This window comes from Gordionus sp. m RMFG-2023, chromosome 3, assembly GCF_954871325.1.
Source record: "Gordionus sp. m RMFG-2023 chromosome 3, tfGorSpeb1-WG-v2, whole genome shotgun sequence".
Classification (NCBI taxonomy): Eukaryota; Metazoa; Nematomorpha; class Gordioida; order Chordodea; family Parachordodidae; genus Gordionus; species Gordionus sp. m RMFG-2023.
In genome coordinates, this window is record NC_088777.1 from 50,438,245 (window position 1) to 50,461,785 (window position 23,541).

At 30.6% G+C, this 23,541-nt stretch overlaps 1 protein-coding gene across 1 annotated transcript; it reads right to left on the minus strand.

Moving 5' to 3' along the window:
* Positions 1–5,733: 5,733 nt before the first annotated feature.
* LOC135927678 (uncharacterized) lies at positions 5,734–22,798 on the minus strand. Its single transcript, XM_065463830.1, has 2 exons — positions 22,501–22,798; positions 5,734–7,225 (listed from the first exon to the last, which is right to left on the minus strand). Exons 1-2 carry the CDS (start codon positions 22,685–22,687, stop codon positions 5,748–5,750), a joined length of 1,665 nt encoding a protein of 554 aa, XP_065319902.1. The 5' UTR covers positions 22,688–22,798; the 3' UTR covers positions 5,734–5,747.
* Between the last annotated feature and the right edge of the window lie 743 nt (positions 22,799–23,541).

Here is a 23,541-nt window from a genome sequence, read left to right on the forward strand (position 1 = left end):
CAGGAGAAAAGTTTCGAAAAGTTGAAAATAAAGATGGTAGAGAAGCCGATTTTAAGTTGTTTTAATGAGAAATTAAATATTATTTTAGCAGTAGATGCTTCTAATGAAGGTATAGGAGGAGTTTTGTTGCAGATTGATAGATAATGTGGAGAAACCTGTTTTATTTTTATCGAGACGATTTAATAGCACTGAGAAAAATTACTCAACGATAGAAAGAGAGGCTCTAGCAGTGAAATTCGGGCTTACGAAATGTAAGGAATATCTGATAGTAAAAAGGTTTTTATTGTATACGGACCATAAGCCGTTGGTAGATTTATTTAAAAAAGAGAATAAGGAACTTATGATTTCACCCAGGTTGCAAAAATGGCTAATTTTAGTTGGTAATTTTGATTTTGAAATAAAATTCAGAGAAGGTAAACAAAATTGCTTACCGGACATTTTATCAAGATTGTTTAATAAAGACATTGAAGACAAAGAACCAGTAATCAATAGTTTAGAATATATAGAAGAAGAAGAAAATGTAAATGGTAATATTATAAGAGCGGTGAGAATAGATACAAGAGAAAAACCTATAACATTTGATATAGTAGATAAGATATCCCAAAAAGATGAAGAATTAATAAGAATTAAAGCTTGTTTAAAAGGAGATATAGAATGGAAAAATGAAGATAAAGCGTTTAAAAAAGTTAAGAGTGAATTAAATATAGAAGACAATTGTTTATTGAGAGGATATAGATTAGTGATACCGAATGAATTAAGAAAGGAAACCTTAAATGTAATACATTCAGGTCATCAAGGCATAGAAAGAATGAAAAATAAAGCAAGAGAATATATGTGGTGGCCTAAGATGAATAAGGAAATAGAAGAGTTAGCAAGGAGCTGTGAAACCTGTAACATGTGGGCTAATGTTCCAGCAAAGAATAAGGAAGATAAATGGCCAAAGACAGACATTCCATGCGAAAGAATACATGTAGATTTTTTAGAATATGAGAAGAAAAGATTTTTTATCATGGTAGATGCAGGTTCAAAATGGATAGATTGTCAGCAAGTTTCAGGTTTATCAACAAGAGTAGCTTTAGACAAGATAAAGGATTTTGTAGGCAAATATGGGTTGATGAAGACGATAGTATCAGATGGAGGTCCAGCGTTTAAAGGTAGAGCATTTGATAAATTTTGTGATAGGTGGAATATTAGACATTTATTATCACCACCTTATTACCCAAGAAGCAATGGACAAGCTGAACGAATGGTAGCTTTAGTAAAGAGTTGGTTGAAAAAGGCAAAATATGGAGAAGGTCAATGGTGGTTATCATTGTTAGCATACAACAGTACGGAAATAGCAAAAGGAAAGTCACCAGCTGAAATATTTTTAGGAAGAAAGACGAGATCAGAATTAGATTTTTTAAAGGAAAAAGTGAGAAGGAGAGAACAAGCAGAGAGTGAAAGATTTCCAGTAGGAAGTTTAGTGTGGGTATTGTTGTTTGATGGGCCTATTAAATGGGGGAAGGGTGTAATAAGCAAAAATATAGGAAAGAAAAAAGTAGAAGTAAAGATTGAAGGACAAGAAGGAACCTTTACAAGGCACCTGAAGCAAGTAAGGTGTAGAAGCTTAAGGCCTTAGAGAGAAATGAGAATTATACGAAGAAAAGAATAAATTGATGATAGACATAGTAGGAGAATCATAATTTAGAAAGGAATAAATTGATGATAAACATAGTAGGAGAATCATAATTTGGAAAGGAATAACGTGATGATAGACATAGTAGGAGAATCATAATTTGGAAAGGAATAACGTGATGATAGACATAGTAGGAGAATCATACGTTGTAGGAAATAAAAGGGATGTTAGACTTAATTAGGAGAGTTATATTTTATAAAGAGTTAGAGAAGAAAATCTAACCTAGTATAGAGAAATAAGAGTCGAAGAATATATATATATATATGTGTATAAAGTATTTTATTTAGATGGCCTCCTATGTTAGAGTGGGTAACAAGGTAATGAAGATAGAGATAAGAGAGGTTGATGGTTCAGAAGAATCCAACAGATGGGTAGAAGCCGCTAGGAACGAAGCGAAACAAAGATACGGAGATTGGATACAAGAAACGCCAACGAGAGGGGGTCGCAGAATAGCGCCGTATACCACAAGAAGGAGAGTGGAATGCTGGGCGTGCGGGCACAAACTTAGGTTTTGCCCAAGTATAGAGTTGACAACGAATAGTAATGCGAATGCACCAGGGAGGAACATGGTAACCGCGGCAAACTCGATGGAGTTAAGGGAGAATTAAAGGGGGGAGATGTAGTATTATGTAAATTTAAGATGGTACGAAATTTAACATTTTTATAATTTTGTTATTATGTATATTTAACATTGTACGAAATTTAAGATTTTTATATTTGAATAATAATAGTTTAATATTTATATGTTTATTCTTCGAAAATTGGTAATATTTGTACTAGATTTAAGATTTACTTTGAATAATGAGATTTTAATTTTTATATAGTTGATTCTTCGAAAATTGTTTAATTTTTTATATATATATATATATTTTTAATTCTTCGAAGTTCAGTTTTGGATAATTTGGATTCTTCGAAAATTATTTTATTATTATTCATTGATGATATTTTGAAAATAAAATTAATAAAAAAGGAAAGAGTTAATAAAGAAAAGGTACTCAAGGAAAGATTTAACAAACTTTGAATTCTTAATTGCTCTCCCACTACTGAGTAAACACCCTGAGGTAAGTTCGGATTTATAACAATTTACAAGTTACGTTATTTATTTTTTTTAAAAATTTTATTCACTATTGTTGTAATATGCAGTTAAACAAAAATAATGTTTTAAAATTATTACTTTATTTTTTACTTATTATAGACTATGCAAATGAGATGAAAACGCTTGATAATTGAAGATTTTTCATACTTTTAAGATTTAACAATAAGAGTTATTCATTTTTATTTTTCGCATATAATTTTCTTAATTTTTTTCTTTTTTTTTGTTACTTTATCCTTTTATGTTAATTTATAATTAATAATTTAATAAAGGAATTAGAATTTATATTATAGGGATCAATAATCAAATTATCACACTCAAAACTATATTTTTGAATAAATTAATTTATGTGTTTGGGGGAAAAAAACGGTAGGTGACTTTTTAAAAAAAAGCTATGCTTTACTTTACTCTATTATAAGATACCAATACCTCGAAGTATATAGTCAGCTGAGTATTATAGTGTTCTATGTCGACTTTTAATTTTTTTGCGTGATACATTTTTTATTTTTTGATAAATCAATTCTTCCGACATTACCAATAAAAATGGTTAAAATAATAATTTTGAATAATCGATTTATTTTACCTTATTAAGTGTGTTCTCCTACGCAAGAAATGCTACCCTCAAAATATTTGGATAAAATGCGTACTGATTCTCAGTTGATGAGAATACCAAGACTTTAAATAATATTTTTAATTAAATTAATATTTGGTTATGATTTTATATTATTAAGTAAGTACAAATATATTGTAATTACTTGATAAAGAGGTAAATGAGAAATATAAATTTTTTTAAGGATTTTTTTTAATTTGCGAAAGCATTTACTAGGGGAAAGGTTAGCATCTTAAACGTAATTTTGAATATAATTATATCAATTGAACTCAGAATTAAATTTCTTATCCAAAACCGTTTAGATGTATTTTTTTGCGTTTTCCGGTTCAAATTTGCCGACCCGGCAAGTGAAGCTGCCAAATAAATCGTATTTATATATTTTATTTTATTTTGAAAATCGTGTACTTATGATGATCTCGCTCGAAAAAAAATCATAATAACGAATACTCACTATATTCGATGTTTAATAGTCAAGTAGTGTTGTGCTAAACGGCTCGATTTGAGCCGGGTTTTAACCTCGACTAAAACGCAATATTTTATCCACAAAAATATTAGGCGAACCTGAAGATTTCACGCCATAGAATTGGTACAAAGGTTTAAGAGATCTAATAAGCGAAATCTCGATGCCTTGGACAATCGTTTTCTCGTTAAAATATTGATTTAGGCTGCATTCAAAGTGGAGATAGATCCATTTTTCTACATCCGTTCCGTCAAAGATCAATCTCCTTAAAAATGATGTATATGTTCAAAGTGCGTCCGTTCCGATACCTTCCGTCTTAAAAATGGATCCGGCAAATTTTGAATAATTTTTTAATATCATTTTTAATGAGATTGACTTTTGACGGAACGGACCCATCTCCATTTTGAATGCAGCCTTAGCCGTTTATAAAAAATCGGCTCAAAACGAGCTGTTTAACAATACTAGTTCCTATTACATGATATGGTTTAAACGATAACAAAAATTTAAAAAAAACCTTCTAACTTGTCCTAATTCTGGAATAGAGTAAGGTTACACTGTCTTTTTTTATTTTTTGTAAAAATATGAATTTTTATTTTTTCTATCAAAAAGATAATATCGGGTTGAAAAATAATATATTAAATATAAACATATGTAAAAAAATTTTTTTTTTAAAAATAATTATAATTCGTATTAAAGTTTTCTTATTGCTTCATTTATATGGATCTATTTTTAAAAAAAAAAAAATTGTAATCATGAATTGAGTATTCAATTTACGGAGGTATTATTGCCACAATTGATTATTTTATTGATTATTGTATCTTTGTAACTTCTATACCTAGATCCAGGACGAAGGGGAGTATAAAATCCAGAATTAAAACTGTTACGAATCGATTTACGAGAATAATCTAGAACCAAATTGGACTCCATTTCATTAATATCGCACTCTTGTCCACTACGGTTATCAATATTATCAATGATTCCATGATAATTGTCATTGGCATCGCACCCTTCCATACACTTTCGATTTTTTGATGTATGTTGATTCAAGGTTAATCCCGACCGAACTTTTTTCGTTACAGTTTTGTTCTGCTTTGACCGGGGGTAAAAATAATCGTTTTCAAATTTGACAATATGCAGTTTCCTGCGAGTCGTGATTAAGAGGATATGGTTGGATTGGCCCCCTGGGTTATTAAAATCAGTTATGTGTCGCATATTCTTGGATCCAGCTGGAGTACACTTGCCGAAACTATTTTGTTCTTTGGTGGAATAATTTAATGACTCGTGAGAGATTGAAAGGTCCAGATACTGAATGTTATCAGCTGGGGATGCAATTTTGTGACGATAAACGCACAGAGTAGGTCGGACGGCTATTATATCCGAAAAATTCGAATAATTAATATTCCCGTTGACGCCAAGTTGACTGACATTATCGTAATGAGAAGTGATGCCTAAATCAAAATGCAGAAAATAAACTCTGAATTCAGCACTCGACTGAACTCCAAGGGCTAAAACATTAGCTACCAAGGAAAGCGCGACTGGCTGAAAAGAATGTGGCAAGCCAGTGACTCGCTTAGTATAAATGACTCCCTTGTTCGAAATGAGTAACGTGCCTTCCTTGAGGTATAAAAAGAGATCTCCCCGAGCAGAAAAATTTTTCAGCCTGGTGTAAGGGGGTAAGTGGAAATAAAAAATGGCTTCGTCGAAGGGCATGCCAAAATTAACGATTTGTAGACAATTGCCTGTCTCAAGGCACCACAGTCTGGCGTCGCCTTGTAATGAAAACGAAGTTATCAGGTGTCTCCATATTCGAATATAAAGAATACGTTTGGGGTGACCGGTTAGTTCGAATAAGAACTTGAGTTTAGGAGATTTCATATGGGTCATATAATGCTTGCGACCGGAGAATCTATCCGTAGAAATTGATTTGGGAAAAGAGTTCGTGATCGTAGGGATCATTGTTGAAAGACATCCTACCGAGTCGAAGAGACCTGAAGTTAAGGGAACACCGCGTTTTGCCTTTTCGGTGTAGCAGACTGGCATGTATCGTGTTGTTGTCAGGTTTATGAAGATCGTTTTTTGATAAATCATCATCATTAATTCCCTTATTCAGAGTTCGGTTATTAAAATGAATATTACCGGCGAAGCTCCTGTATCGTACTAGCTTCCAGACGTATATAGAGTTATTTGGACCGTCTGTAGCAATTATATTTTTCCAGATACTGAGAGTTTCAGGGGAGTGATTGGTAAAAAATCCATTAACCTTTTGGGATACCAATCTATTATCATTGAATATGTGTTCGTTAAAAGTTACACTAGAATTTATAATTTTTTCACGAAAAGGAGTGGTGAAAAAATTATAATTGCTAGTTGGATCGCTGGATTCTAAGCATTCCGCATTTGGCTCCGCTCCTATAAATAGCGTATTGATTATTTGTTCTTTAGAGTGAGGATCACTTTGAGGCGTTGAGATCAGATTCGACGAGGAAGACAACGTGGTAAGAGACATGGCATTGTCGTAACCAACGGTTAAAAATTGATCGCCTAAGGACACGTTGGAAAATAGGGTAGGAAGACTGGTGGAATGATCATAAAACCCTACCCTTTTGGCATATAAATTGTTCACTATAGCTATATCGGTGACAGCGTTAGTGTGCCTATTGATCCTAACGAGGGGTTGTGGTATGGGGAGATCTTTGGGGCTATATTTTTGACGGTGTCTCGTGCGGATATTTAAAGGATTCGCGGATAATTTTTTATCGTCGTTTGGAAGATACCCGTAATTACATGTCGGGGAATAATGCGCATCTTTCTTATTTTTACCGAAACCGTAAAAAACTCTTTTCTTAAAACAACTTTGTGTCATCGTTTTGAGTTTTGGCGGGAAGGCCTCCCACAACGAGACGTGTCCTTTGCAATGGCCAGTTATTACATAACGCCCGCCGAACATTTTGGAAGCGGTGATGTTTAACCCGTTCAAATGGTTACCGGAATTTTTAACGCTTCTGACGATCGGCAAGGAATAAGTTAACGATCTATCATGCAATGCGTTTTTTTTGCAAGTTTTTAACGCGTCTTTAGGCTTAAATTCATTGGGTACGCGATGACCATTTTGGTAGCATTGGAACATCTTTACGGCGTAGTAAGTGCGATAAGCGTTTTTCCAAAAGTGATGGTCAGCCCACCAGCGATTATTATCGCTTGAATAATTGGTAGTTCGCCTACGACTTCCCCCGTTACAACTTGATTGGAAGACTAAATTTATTTGATTTTGATTTAACGTGTTTGCGGTATTGTTCCTGCCTTTATCGGGCTGCCATTCATTGCTTGATATTGGTTGGCATTTGGAAGAACGATGGATGAAATATTTTTCAAGGTTAAGGACACCTTTCATAGAATATTTAAAAAAATATATATTATGCATAATTTACATGGGGATAGATAGAAGTAGATTTAAAGGAACAGTTGATCAAAATTAAATTTAGAAAAACCAGTGGGGGTCTGGTTTTGGTTCCTAAAAATTTTAAAAAGTCGTTCTTACTTTGTACTGGTTATAGTTTTAGATCTTATATTCTACCCTGTTCCCGAAATATCTAGTTTTTAGAAAGAAAGAAAGAAAGAAAGATAGAAAGAAAGATAGAAAGAAAGATAGAAAGAAAGAAAGAAAGAAAAGAAAGAAAGAAAGAAAGAAAGAAAGAAAGAAAGAAAGAAAGAAAGAAAGAAAGAAAGAAAGAAAGAAAGAAAGAAAGAAAGAAAGAAAGAAAGAAAGAAAGAAAGAAAGAAAGAAAGAAAGAAAGAAAGAAAGAAAGAAAGAAAGAAAGAAAGAAAGAAAGAAAGAAAAAAAAGAAAGAAAAAAGAAAGAAAGAAAGAAAGAAAGTTTATAATTTCCAACCCTGTTAATAAGTATAATATTTTAAAATAAATACAAAATAAACGGATCCTTTAAAATAAATCACACAACATTTTGAACGATATATATATATATATATACATTATATAAATTAGTAGAATACTTAAAATCTTAAAAAGGGTTTTGGTTCACAGTTTCAGTTCTTAGAAAATTTTAGAAGAAGGATATGGTTATAAGTTTGTCTCGGTTCAGAGGTTCACGTCAGTATAATCAGGTAAGAATATATATAAAACAAAACAAAACTAGAGTATCCAAGAAAGGAAATCAAAATTCATTAGAAAAATGTATACGCAATTTATACCAAAGTAAAAATAAAAAATGGGGTCGAAAAGGGAAATGGAGGTCGCTTAGTGGTGTGAATGACGTTGAAGTGTTGAGAGCTGTCGATCAAGAATTATTAATTACTACTATATTTTCGTAATATCGTGATATTATTATATATTCATCGTTGAAGGATTAACATATAGTATACATTAAAGAATCAAATAAGTACAGTTTGCAACACTTAGAAACGGTGAAAAGGAGGACAGTTGACAAACTTAAGTAAAAGTTATAAAATATGAATAATTAGTCAGTTTATCTCCGCTAAAAAAATATTATATATATTTTTTAAAGAAAACCAACAAAAATATTCCGGCCAATGTGTTATTTTTTTTTAAAAAAATTTTAAATTTTGATTTTACCGGAAATGAATTCCAGCACGCTTAGAATATCTATAAAGGAAAAGAAAGGAACTTCTCTCTCTTCTCTTCTTCTCTTCTCTTCTCTCTCTTCTCTTCTCTTCTCTCTCTTCTCTTCTCTCTTCTCTTCTTCTCTTCTCTTCTCTTCTCTTCTCTTTATGAATTGTAGATAATTTTACCCTTAACTTCTCGAGTCATTTATGATTTATATGAAAAAATCAATGGAAAAACTAATAATAAAAATTATATTAGTTCGTGACAAAATTATCTGAAATTCATAGGCTTAGGTATTCCAAACATGACGAAATGCATTTTCAGACATATAAGTAATAAATAATCATTTAAGTCCTTAAAAACAGCAAAATTCTCGTAAAGGTAATCTGTCGCTTTTGTCGCAAAGATTTCAACAAAATCAGGTCTACCTATCGGGTCACCATTAAATGACATAAGTGGGGTTCATCAGGTAAATGGAGGTTTTTTTTTTTGCAAACCAATATACATTTTTTTTAAAAAAAAAGCTATTAAATAATACCACGCCTTTTAATGACCCTTGAATGATTTCAAAAAAATATATGTAAGAGAGAAATAAAGAAAAATTTAAAAAAAATGTTTAAAAGAGGATGCACAAATATATATAAATTTTTCCAAAAAAACATTTTATCAAAATCGATTAATTTTACCCCAAAAATTCTTAATGTTAAATTTTTTTCCTTTTTATTTCTAAAATAAAATTGTACTAGGCTTAATTGGCAAATGTTTGGCACAAAAATTGCTGCTATTATTTAATTTTTATTATAAAATTTATACAATTCTGTCTATAAAAATAAACATAACATATCAAAATAATATCTGTTTTTCTTTTTAGTTTGGATGAAGATCTAATCTGCAGAAAAAAAGCAATATATATTTCAATTTTTTCTTAATGGATAATATAACAATTAAACCAACAATTCGCTCGGCTATGCTAGCTCTTTCACTTTATTTCTTCAGAGAGTACAGCTCGTTGACATCTCACTTTTCTTTGAGTATACAATAACTTATAGGTTATTCGAGAACAACATCTTTAGAATTGCCCATACAGATAACAGAAATGTTTGGCCAAAATAGATGTCTTAATGTGGTTTCTATCAATCCTATTAGTTAGGGGTTAAATAAGTATTTTTGGTAGTATAGGTACAAAAAAAAAATCGGTTATATAAAGAATATTTAGGAGAGAGGTGGTTATTCACAATATAGTATAACCTAACTAACGTGTAAGAGACACTGAGGATCTTATGAGCCTGGGGAGTTCTTGTGAGCGTTAGAATTTTCTTCCAGAATACTAGACTCAAGAAATTTTAAATTGTCTAATAATGTATCTTATCTTATGATAAATAAGATTAAACTAAAAATTAATAAGTTTAAAACTATCGTAACATTAACCTTTAAGAAGAAATAATGTGGGTATCTTCTATTAGTTTTTCAGAAGATTTTCTACCAGATATTTACGCAGCAGTTTTAATAGTCATTATAGGATGAGAAATTATGATTTTAAATTATTCAATATTATTATTTATATAATAAATAAATATATTACAAAGTTTCCCGTGTACCTGCGCATTAGAGATACGCAAAAATAGGACCGGTTCGTACCCGGCCCAAACGGGCATCGGGTCGGGCGTATTTTTATGAAAAAAAATCGAGTTCGGGCCGGGCCGGAAAAACTTTCTAAAAAATTTCGGGCCGGGCTTGATAAATTAGGCCCGATGCAGATCACTACTGCATATCGTCTCCTCATAACTCATTCTTTCCAAAAATGAAATTTTATTTGGGATAAATTAATATTGTGGCCAATTATGAATTTGTACTACTAGATTGGTGGATTGATTCATTAATTGCACACTAAAAGTGACCATACATAGGAGAAAGCTGTAGCGCCGCCATTTTCTGGTTTGCGCGTCGAATGACATTAATGCGCATTCGTATAACGAAGACAATTAGTCGGCTACCCGCAAACCACGAAATAGCGCCATAGCCGATTCTTATGTACGAACACATTTAATGAATTAATCGCCAATTTTATAGTATATAGGTTGACGGGCAATGTGTCATTTGTTCAACTTTAAATCATTTCCGTTTTTTTCATATGAAAGAATCAAATTGGGAAATCTGATCCCCAGCATGTTTAGAATACCTGAGTGATTTATAATTTATATTTTTAAAAAAAAACCTTAAGAATTACTAGTATAAATTATAATCCTAAAAAGGAATATTTAGAAAATTAAAGAAATAAAAACGCAGACGATAATATAATTTTCAAAAGACAAAATCCTTTTTTTAAAAAAACTTATTTAAAATGCTGCGCGGCAAACGCCAATAATGCATTTCAAATGACCTCATGCATTGGTAAAATTAGAGTTTGGCGTTAGCAACCATTTTAAAAAACGCAAATAGGTTTGCTTTTTCATTACTTTTTATTATTATTCGCTGTGTAATATTTATATGAAATGTAATATAAATATCTTACTTTGTATCCTAAAAAAAGGAATATTTAGAAAATTAAAGAAATAAGAACGCAGACGATAATATAATTTTTCAAAAGACAAATCCTTTTTTTAAGAACTTATTTAAAATGTTGCGTGGCAAACAATAATGCATTTCAAATGACCTCGTGCAAATCGGTAAAATTAGAGTTTGGCGTTAGCAACCATTTTAAAAAACGCAAATAGGTTTGCTTTTTCATTACTCTTTATTATTATTCGCTGTGTAATATTTATATTAAAATGTAATATAAATAACTTACTTTGTATCATAGAAAAAGGAATATTTAGAAAATTAAAGAACTAAGGACGCAGACGATAATATAATTTTCAAAAGACAAAATCATTTTTTTAAAGAACTTATTTAAAATGTCGCGCTTGCAACGCAGCGGTTGAAACGCTCAATTTGTGCGCACTATTAGGGCAATATTTTTCTGACTTGAGTGAGACGTTTTAAAAAACCGGGCTCAAAACGAAACCGTTTAACAACACTACCAACAAAAGGCTAATAAAGAAACCCCAAAGAATAAACTCTCATTTAAAAAAGGGATGCTTTTAAACTGGAGTCTGAGAGTGACTGGGCAAACCAATCAGAAAAAAAAATATACATAACTCAATCCTCGATACTAGCGCTATTCTTAGAACCCGTTCCTGGAAGTTTATAAATGGGGTTTCTAGGTTGCGGCTTCCAAAAATTTTTAAAAAGAAAGTGATTGGAGATTCCGGTTTCAATTTCTAATCCCCGATTTTAAATGCGCCTGCCTTTTTTGAAGAGTTATAACCCCTTAATAGAATCCGGCTTTCGAGAATGCCAAAAAGTTAATCATTTTTTTTCTGTGTTTGGATTAGTGTCGTTAAAACTAGCCAGATAAATATTGCCTAAGCCTCAAGATTTCGATAATATTTGTCTGGATCTTGGTTCCTTCTATGAGCAAAATCTTCAGGCTTGGGTAATATTTGTCTGGATAAAGTATTGAGTTAGCCACACTAGTTTGGATGCGAGCCGTTAAACAACACTAGCTTGGATGCAGTCCGCCCTTTATATACCAAAAAAAAAACCACATAAATAAATATTTTTTTTTTGCAAAAAGGATGAGGCAAAAATTGATAACGAAATTGACGTCAAGAAAATATTTTATTATAAATGTTATTTTTATATATTAAAAAATAAATAATAGAAAAATGTCCTTCGATTATGGATTGGATTTTTAATAATAATTTTTATTTTCGAAAAACACAAAAAAAAAAATTCTTCTTTTTTAATAATAAAAAGGGATAAAATTTATGAAGAAAAAAATTAAATAAAATAAGGATGAAAAAAAGGGAAGAAAAGAAAAAAATAAAATATAAAATGGAATGGAATGATAATTCGGGATCGATGGAAAGAAGATCGGGGAAAATAAAATCAGCTGTGATTGAAAAAGCGAATAAATTTATATTTTTTGACCGAATGAGATGATCGTTTGTTTTAAATTAATTTAGGGTTAAATCTTCAAGAGGGTTTCGTCTACGGATGAGAAAAAAAAGGTAATTGGGCTCCTAGAGGGAAAAATAATAGACTCTGCATTGGTTTAAATAGGTGCTCATGTTGTAATGGATAATGCTTTGGGCCCCATTCTTGTTCCAGTTTAGGGGGGACCGGGGCAGGAAAGGAACAGGGGGGAATCCAATCCAATTTATTTTTAAAATTAATTAAATCAAAGGTATATTTGCCTTAGGGTCAACTCATTAAATTTTATACTCAACAAAAAAAAAATATGTTTTTTATGGAGAAAATTAGAAAAATTTTCTGTTCGCTAAATTTCATCTGAAATTTATACTAATAAGATTCACTATATATCATAAACTATGTATCAAATGGAAACTAAACCCTCCATTATCACCCGTGAAGAGTTTTACATAATATCGTGGTCTGTTAATATCTGTATATCATCTTATATCAATGGCTGAGGACTTGGGGCATGTCAGGCTGAGGTATATTTACATCATATAAAATATAACTTTTTTTTAATTAAACAGTATTTCATCATATATTTAAAGTTTTTTAGTTTTCTTGCCTTTTATAAATATGATTCTATGTGTGGTCCAATCGTTTTCTTTTAATGATAAAAAAATAGAAGTATTTTTTCTTTCTCCATCGTGATAATCCCACAACTAATTGGGGTCTCTAAAAAACGCGTCCTAGACTTTCACAGGGCTCGGCTTTGGGCCATATCAAGAGCATTTCTTTCATCCAACATATGTTTGCGAATTTTGCGAAATCCAAATCAGTTATGGCCTCCCTTTAATTCGTTGTGCCGTAACTTCAAGATCAAAGAACCAAAATAATTTTAGTTAAACTGCCCCCCCCCCTCCTTTCTTAATTAAAAAAAAGGGATCCTATTTTTTTGTAGGGATACTTTTCATCCGATACTTTTTTGGATATACTCCTTTAAATTTCCGAATTTCTGCTAGCACTTTAATCCAAGACTTAAAATTATTTTTTTTACAACTTTTCAGTCTCTTTTTTAATTTCAATTATTATGTGATTGCCCGGGTGTAATTATATCCAATAATTTTGGGGCCACAAAAACTAAAAAAAAAATGGCTTTCATAATCACGTGATTTATTTGATTTTTTTTTTGTTTTTTGAAAGCGCAATTTGATTTTTTTTATTTCCTTCAAAACTCACCCATGAAAATAACTTTATTTTTAAATTTATACTAAATTATAAGCAGGTGCTAGAAATTAATCAAAATATTTGCTGATCCAAATGTATTTTTTTTTGCTCCATTCCTATTCATCTTTTCCTCTTCCATCCCATTAGCTTAAATTTTAATTTTTTAAATCAAAATTTTCCTCGTGTATATATATATATAAAAATGGAGTAGTTGCTTTAAAATTAGATTAGGTTAAGGCAATGACTTATAATAATATATAGACTGACGATGCATTCATGATAATGCATTTTGAAAGCATCGTTGAATGCAAATCAGCTGGATCCGCCATTTTGGTAATTATTCACGTGTTAAAAACTAAAATTCTTTATAGTGATATGGGTAATCAATGGCGTCCCCAGCTGTTTTTCATTGATGCACACTTTTAATGAATACATCATCAATCTAAGTATTATTAAATGTCATCGGGTTGTGGTCAGATAAGATATCTTGAAAGCGTTTGAATGCAAATCAGTTGGATCCGCCATTTTGGTAAACCCACTATCGTAATTATTCACGTGTTAAAAACTAAAATTATTAATAGTGATATGGGTACTCAAAATGGCATCCCCAGCTGTTTTTAATTGGTATACACTTTTAATGAATAAAATGTCATCGGGTTAAGGTGGTCAGATTAAGACATCTTCATTATTTATTAATGTTTTTTTTTGTAAAAAAAACTCCTTCAACTCGTCATTTACATTTTTTTTAAAATTTCCATCAAAATGGTGCCATTCAAAAAATGCAAAAAAATAATTAATCAATTAAAATTTAATTTTTATATGACTTTCACGAGGGAAAGGGGAGAAAGAAAATATAAAGGTTATAACCGTTTTTAAAATGTATAATTATTTATAATAATAATATATATATATATTTAAATGCAACCTCATAATTTTTAAATAAAATACACGTTAGGTGTTGTTAAACGGCTTGTTTTGAGCTGATTATTTAGAACGGCTAACTCAATACCTTAGCCAGAAAAATGTTGCCTAAGCCATGAGATTTCGTTAATATACGTGTAGACCTTTGTTCTTTCCATGAGCCAAATCTTCAGGTTTGCGTAGTATTTTTCTGGACGAAATATTGAGTAAAATCGCCTCATAACGAGCCATTCAACAACAACACTAATACACATTATGTTTAGTTAAATCGTAAAAGAATCGAGAAAGTATATAAAATAGTTAAATAATAACAGTATAGTTGTTCGGCCCCAAATTTTTTTTAAAAAAGTTTAGCCGGCCCGGCCCGAACCCAAAATTTTTTTAAAAGGTTTTGCCGGCCCGGCCCGAACCTAAATTTTTTTTAGTTAAATCGTAAAGAATTGAGAAAGTATTTATATATATAGTTAAATAATAACAGTATATTTATTGGCGATCTGCATCTGCCCTAATTTTTCAGGCCTGGCCCATCTTGAATTTATTTAAATGTAGAAATAAATTTTTTATAATTACTCAAAATAAAAGATACATGTTATGTCTGGCGTCTGGTTTCTATAAATTGTGTCAAATATTTTTTAAAATTCAACATTATATTATAAATTTAGACATATTTAAAAAAAATTTCCAAGACCCTACCCGGCTCGGCCGTATTCTAATACTTGTTAAAATATCTGGATACATAAATGTGGTACCCGTATCTAGATATACTGTTATACTCGATACTATTTTTAGAGGTATAACATATCTACTTTTATATACTTTTTAGATAAATTTTTGATTTTAATTTATTCGATAATGTGTCCGAGTTTATTACAAAAACCAACTAGACAAATTTCATTTTAAAGCAATGGATGACGACATATATTAATTTAAAAAAAAAATATATAATATATCATAATTTTTTAGATTCAATATTTCTAGACAATCTCCTAAAAGAAAATCGTATAATTCAATTTTTAGAATTTTTTTGAGCACCCATAAGATTGACAGTCATCAAATTTTGAACGACTTTTTTTTGTGCTCAGGATTTTAATATATTTAAATGATCATAGAAATGTAAAATTGTCAATCATAGTCAAGTGCCCCTCCCCCCCCCTCCAGTAGTAAGAGTCTAGTGTGGCTAAAAATGTTCTTACAGATAAACTGGAGAGCCCTAAAGATAAACAATAATTTTGAGAATGAATTCTTAACAATTATTTTACAATGATTTAAAAATTATATATTATGGTATATTTAATAATGATTATTAAAATCCAACAATCATTATTTTAATTTTATATAATTTGTAGGGGAGATCGGGGTTATCCCGCAAGTTGGTGGTGTAAAAAAAAGGCAAACGACTATATCTTTTTGACCTTTAAAAGCTAAATTATCTCAAGTTTGGTTCTAAAAGATGTATTTTCTAATTTGATAAAGGGTCTCCATATTAGAGGTGCGTGTCACTGTGTGAGTGTAAATAATTTTAAATTATTAGGCGTGACTGGGCGTGAAGGGCCTTCCCAAAATTTTTCCCGGGCGTGAACATGAATTTCTCGTGAATCATGGAATTTTTAATTTTTTTTACAAATATAAATATGCAATTTTATAATTATAATACATATTTTAAAATTTAATTTAGTTCTTTTTTAAAAAAGAAAAAATTTTGAAAACAAAAAATATTCAGGCATTTTATAAACAACATCTGGTGTCTCGCTCCTAGTTCTATTTTCTTTTTATGTTTAGGTGTTTTGTCGCGAGTTTTTTTTTACTTAAACTTTAAAATTTATTCTCAAGCACTTAAGGATCGCTTAATTCTAGATCCTAATTTCAAAAGCCTTAAGTTTTAAATAAAGAAAGAAAAGGAAGATATTTACAAAACAATCTTAAAAATGTGAAATGATATAAAATTAGATGATATGCACAAGTCAAAGCTAACTGTCATTTATAACTTTCTTAATTCATCCTACATTCATAACAAACCAATATATTTTAAATGAAACATATTTTTAGATGATTCCGATGAAAGCTGTGTGAATTTAAAAGATTCATCCCATAAAACAAATAACAATGGCAACAATATTAAGTTTTGGAAACAGGAAAATTTATTTCCTTTTTTTTGAGAAAATTAGAGAGTAAAATTTTGTCAGCCCTGGCAAATTCGGCTTCTAGTGAAAGGTTATTTTCTGTAGCCAACTATTAAGAGGAAAGGCGTACACAATTGAAATAAAAAAAAATAGACATTCTCCTTTTTTCTAAGTAAAAATTTGGATTTATAATATGTAAATAGCTTTTGTTTATTATGGATTATGGAATTAAAGAAATAAATAGACTAAAAAAGTGTAAAAAAATTATAGCAATAAAGTTTTAAAAATTTAAAAAACACCGTGAATTTTCGGGAGTGACAGGCGTGAATCAAAATATCGCCTTTCGTGAGCGTGGTAAGCGTGAATGGGCGTGAATATTTTTAGGCCCGCACCCACTTCTACTCCATATATAAAAAATATTGATCACAAACAATTTTTAGCCCCTTTTTTCAACATCCTCTCTTTTTTAGTATTTTTTTTTTTATTTGCCTTGGGGAAAGAATACTCTTTCATATTTTTATGTTATATATATATGCCATATTGCCTAATGTTCTAGGCCTGCGGAATAAACTTGGTCCAAAGTTTCTAGCTTATCTAGATAGGTTTCTTTAGCCATTTAAGCTAACTCACTACCCATTCCAGGGCAGGCGTTAGGGGGTAAAATGGTAAATAAAAGAAAAATTATAAAAAGTCTAAGAAACGCTATTCCGTAAAGCGAATTATCAAAGTTTCAATGGCAATCTTCTCTCCAAGATCTTCGTTAGACTTACTCTTTCTTCCTTAATTCTTTATCATTTTACACTATATTTCACCTTTTATAATTATTTAATTTTGGAATTTATTTTTTTTTGTTCCTGTATATAAATTTTATGTCGACTTTATGTTTTTAATAAATAATAATAAAAAAAATACAAAATTGAAATTATGTAATGAGCGGTAAAAGTTATAACTATAATAAACGTGATGGTTGGGTAAAGTAAAGTCCCGAATGGGAACATTCAAGTTGTGCTAGGAAAGGATCCAATCTATGTGCGAAATTATTCTTTTGCCTTTAGTAGTGTAGGGTACCCTAACGCTGTAAATTTTAGAAACATTTGACTTGAACTTTTGAATCAATCTTAATCAAATATTTATATCATAGATACATATAGCTTTTTAGAAAATATTAGTGTATGTATACTCTTTACATGCGGGAATTCATTTCCAATGAAACAGATGTTTTTTTTTAAATTAAAACGCGACCTCAAAAATCTAGTTTAAAGATGAAGAGATAGCGAATCCGCGGTTAGCGATTTACTACATATTCCTTATATTTAAATTAAAAACACATGTTACATTCAAATCACGTAAGCGGTCAATTCGCGCACCGCTTCGCATAATTAAAAATGACTTCTCCAAAGGTCACGATCAAATTATCTGAAATTTTAATTTTTTTTTAAAAAAAGTAGGTTATTCAGAAGATACTGGAAAACGTTTTTTTTTGGCAAAATCATTAATTATTAAAATATTTTTTTTTAAAAAAAAGGCTTTAAAATACCAACTTTATATAATTTATTTTATCGCGTTTTGTTTTATTATTAAAATTTTTAAAAAGATTTGATTTTACTCTAATGGTATTCCAGATTCCAGGACAATTTTAGCCGTGAATGCCATAATTGTCTAAAAAGTCCAACGACAGTCACTACGATGGAGGTCTGCAATAGTCAGATTTTTAGCTCGCCCAAGCCCGTTCTCTTCTCTTCTCTTCTCTTCTCTTCTCTTCTCTTCTCTTCTCTTCTCTTCTCTTCTCTTCTCTTCTCTTCTCTTCTCTTCTCTTCTCTTCTCTTCTCTTCTCTTCTCTTCTCTTCTCTTCTCTTCTCTTCTCTTCGAGTAAGTTAGCGGTTTAAATTTGAGGCTTAGATAAAATTATCGAACGTCTCGCTCCTCGCCTAAAAATTTTTTAAATCCGCTCGTCCGCCCAAAATTGTCAGCTGCCCGTCAATTTATCTAAATATTTTGTTTAATCCGAAACCCCTTACTTTCATCTTTGCCCAATATTTAAAAATTATTTTAATGGTTCGGTTTGGCACTTTTCAATGGCATATAATAATACCTAGACTGACGAAGCAGTCATAATAATGCATTTGAAAGCGTCGTTGAATGCAAATCAGCTGGGCCCGCCATTTTGGCGACCCATACAGTAATTATTGTCATGTTAAAAACTAATTATTAAATAGAAAACTTGCTTCCTTTTCGATGATCAGCCAATTCTCTTAACAAAGTTCGCGTCAGGACATAGGAATAAATTGGCCCTCTCTTTTAAAATTTGTAATAATGACATACGGGTAACAAAAAATGGCATCCCCAGCTGTTTTTCATTTGATGTATACACTTTTAATGACTAATGCATCGTCAGTCTAGGTATTATTATTATTATATGTCATTGGGCACTTTTATAAAACATTCAATGGTATGTTATGCAACTATTTACGAAAATATGCAATACAAAATGCTTGAATTTTATCATTTTATGTTGTTGTATGTAAGTACTAAATATTTTTAAAAAATAGCTTTTTTTCGGTTTCGGAACGAATAACGGTACGAATAATACAAATTATTCGGTTCTTACAAAAACGAACACTAAATTAATCGATTCGAAATTTTAGAAATCGATTTTTTAAAGGCCCCAAATGTAGTTAAGGCGAAAATATGGGAATTTTTGCCATTTCACCCCAAATAAAGAGATGAGAGAAGTTGTGCAAACATGACAAATCAGTTGAACTCTCTCTGATTTGTTGCGGACCGTTAGATGCTAAAATGCTTAAAATTTTTTGTATAGATTGATTTCAAAATATTATTTTAGAAATCAATTTTTTTTTTAAGGCTCCAAATGTGGATAAGGCGAAAATATAGGAATTTTTACCATTTCACCCCAAATAAAGAGATGAGAGAAGTAATCTCTCTGATTTGGTAAGATGACTAAAATGTTTAAAATTTTTTGTATCGATTGATTTCAAAATATATCCTATCTTTTATATTTTATTAAAATTCAATCTAAAAAAAAAATGTAATTTTGAAAATTTTTATTTTATAATTAAAAACTTTCTCTTTTTTAATCTCCGCTAAAAAAACAAAAAATTTTTTTTTGATCTAAATTTTTACGTAATGATGAAGTCAGATCAATTTTCGACAATTTTATATTAAGTAAATAACTAATAACAAAATGAAAACCAATTAAAAATTTTTTTTTTTAATATATATATTTTTTTGTTATTTGTTAAGAGAATGGGAATCAGAGGAATAGAGGGGGGGGGGGTTCTTTATACATTTAGTCCTCTGATTTCTTAGAATTTTGATTCTAATATGGTCTAAATATATTAAAAAAAATATATGTGAATAAGAATAAAAGAAAGAAGGAAGGGAGGAAGGAAGGAAGGAAGGAAGGAAGGAAGGAAGGAAGGAAGGAAGGAAGGAAGGAAGGAAATTAACAAACTCTTATATCCATAAATCAAATCGTAATTTACTTTTTCAGGCTAGTGATTCCGCGTAGCCGCTCGCTAATAGTTTTTATTTTTAACGCCGCCGCCTACTACAACTTTTCTCATTGGTAAAAATTATTATAAACTTGCTAAAAAAAGTTTCATTTTCTTTCTTTCCTTTCTCTCCTTTCTTTCTTTCTTTCTTTCTTTCTTTCTTTCTTTCTTTCTTTCTTTCTTTCTTTCTTTCTTTCTTTCTTTCTTCCTTCCTTCCTTCCTTCCTTCCTTCCTTCCTTCCTTCCTTCCTTCCTTCCTTCCTTCCTTCCTTCCTTCCTTCCTTCCTTCCTTCCTTCCTTCCTTCCTTCCTTCCTTCCTTCCTTCCTTCCTTCCTTCCTTCCTTCCTTCCTTCCTTCCTTCCTTCCTTCCTTCCTTCCTTCCTTCCTTCCTTCCTTCCTTCCTTCCTTCCTTCCTTCCTTCCTTCCTTCCTTCCTTCCTTCCTTCCTTCCTTCCTTCCTTCCTTCCTTCCTTCCTTCCTTCCTTCCTTCCTTGATACTTATTATCTTAGAAAATTTGACTATTAACTTCTTTTTTTTTTAAAAAAAAAGATAATTATCATGTACAAAAAAAAGGAAGATTTTGCTCAAATTGAAAAAGTATCTTCCTGTGTTTAAATTGGATTCTAATTGGCTATTCTTGTAGCTGGAACTCGAGAATATATTTTTTTTATTGGCTAAAACTGAAAATCTTGGAAATTCCATTCTCCTTATTTATTTTTTCTCCAAAAATAAGTTTTTAAAAATTATACTAAGTAAAGATATAGAGGAAAAAAAATTAATAAATAACAACACTATTAATGCTATATGATTAAGGATATCGAATCAGATTTTGATTCGGAATGAAAATAATAGCAAAAAAAATATATATTTCTCACAAGGGTTTACAATTTGAGTCGGCTCCATATCACGGGAAACTATATCGTTGGGTAATAGAGCCATTTCTATTGGCTGTTTTAGCCGGATACAACGGCTAAGAATCGTTTTTAGTTTATAGTGTACAAACTAAGTGTTGTTAAATGGCCCGGTTTTGAGTCGATTTTTTTTAAAAACGGGCCAACTCAATATTTTTAGCCAGAAAGATAATTCTTCAGCCTCGGAGATTTCGCTATAGAAGTAAAAAATTTCAGGCTCGAGTAATATTTTTCTGGATAAAATATTGAGATAGACTTTCTAAGAATTGTCTCAAATCTAGCCATTTAATAATACTAAGGAAGACTATAGACCAGAGCCCTCTAGACCCCCTACACCCCTCTCAAACCATTGACGCTAAAACCTATAGATGACTAAAATAAAATGGACAGTGACTAGCTGTGTTGATTAAATTATTGTCAGGGGCTAGCCCATCTTCAAATAATAGAAAAAAAAATTTTTATAGATCAAAAAAAATATGATAACAAAGACCTGCAGGTCCGGACCTAAACCCGGCCGGGTACACGGGCTTGGCCGTATTTTAACTTTTTAAATATATCCGGGCCGGGCCTGGAAATTTATTTAAAAATATCCGGGCCAGACAGTATATTCTAAAACTAAATATTTGAAATAGCGATTATTAGCTATAAAATATATATATAATATATTTTTAAAAAATCCGGGCCGTGCTTGAAATTTTTTTTAAAAAAACCGGTCCGGGCAAATGATACTTTTGCAGGTCTCTGTGTCTGTATAATATATATGCGAAAAAAATTTCGAAAGGCCTCACACCAATTTACACGGATTTAAAAAACGGTATGAAATTTTTTGATATATAAAGATTTGGTTTCTTTCTTTTTAATTGATTTGATAAAGATAATAAAATTTAGGTGCGTTACGATTAAAATTTCAGGAAATGAATGAATGTTTGTTCCGGTTTCAGGGTTCGGTTTACTCTCTGATATTATATACCATCCACCCATAGGCGTAATCAGGCCAGGGAGAGGGGTTAATTTGCCTTGTTTTCGTAAATTTCCATTTTAAAGCTAATAAAAAGTTGTCCCTATCTCCTCCTACCCCCCTCCCCAACCCACTCCCTCAAAAAAATTTATATGAACTAACACCAAAATAAACAAGAATTTGAAAGGAAATTTAGTAAAAAAAAAAGTTGATAAACTTTTAAAAATAAACGACTTATAAATTTGAAATTTTTTTAGAAAAAACCTAAAATTTCTAAGAAAGCCAAAAGGTCTACAATAACTGGACCTAAGGATCTCCAACGGGGAAAAAAAAACCCCTCCCTTCCCCCAAACAAGACCTGGTTATTCATCCATATATATATATATTTATTTTTTAAAAAAAATTTTTTAAAAATTAAATAATTTTATTCCCCCCCCCCCCCCCATATATAAAGTTGTAATAATAATATTTACCGGTTAATTCTATCAGAACATCGATATCTTTTATATCCTGCCGGCATTTTGTCCTCCAGAGCACGTGACCGTACACCAATCGCCTCAGGGTCTTGCATACACGCTCCGTTCGCGCCAAATCTTCTCCTTTTAGCCTGCCCAATATATCAACCAGAATATTCTCCGGCAAGGACAATATCATCATCATAAATCGTTTTCAAAATTAAAATATATTTATATATTTTTTATTATGTTTAAAAATTTTATTTTTATTAAAAATATTAAAATCATTTACATTTTTTTTTTATTACACACAAAAAAAAACACCAAAATAAAGGGATAAAAAAAAATAAAATATAATAAATTAATAAAAGAAAGAAATATAATAAAAAATATATAAATAATAAAAATAAAATAAATAATAAAGTCGCTGTCACATTTATTATTATTATTATATATTTTATATTTTTAAATATAAAAAAAAATACTTAAAATGGTAATTTTTTTTTAAAATAAGATAAAAGTTATTTTCAAACATATTTTTCAAAGATAATTTTATAAACGATTATATTATGAGTAGCTGATAACCAATTTTGCCTTTATTTTGATTATGGATGTCAGAAACTTATCTTATACAAAGTCGTGAATAAGAAATTTTACTTTTATTTTGATGAAAAGTCACCTTTAAGCTTGTTAGATCATATTTGTATATTTTCAAATGTATTTAAGATAAAATATTTTCAAACATTTTTTTTTTATAAACGATTATATCATGATCATAAATGGCGACATAAAAAAGAATCTCTAAATATAAAGAAATTTAGGAAAAAAATAATAAGGCGGAGGTAGGAGATGACACCAGGGAGAAGGATTGGTAAGTAAGTAAAATGGTAGAGAGTGGAGGTTTGAAATTAGCGTGGAGCCAACCAGCCCCGTGTACTCGTTTAAATTTTTTTTGAAACTCGCCCGCAACCCGCCCAATGCTTGAAATATTTTAAAAAGCCCGACCGGAAAACCGGCTGGCTAAAAAGTCATCCATCGTAGAACTCTGACACAGATCTT

Coding starts and splice junctions, on each gene's coding strand:
- LOC135927678 (XM_065463830.1), bottom strand. CDS start 22,687: ATGATGATGATATTGTCCTTGCCGGAGAATATTCTGGTTGATATATTG. Junction 7,226..22,500: donor TGTTCTGATAGAATTAACCG/GTAAATATTATT, acceptor ATTCTATGAAAG/GTGTCCTTAACCTTGAAAAA.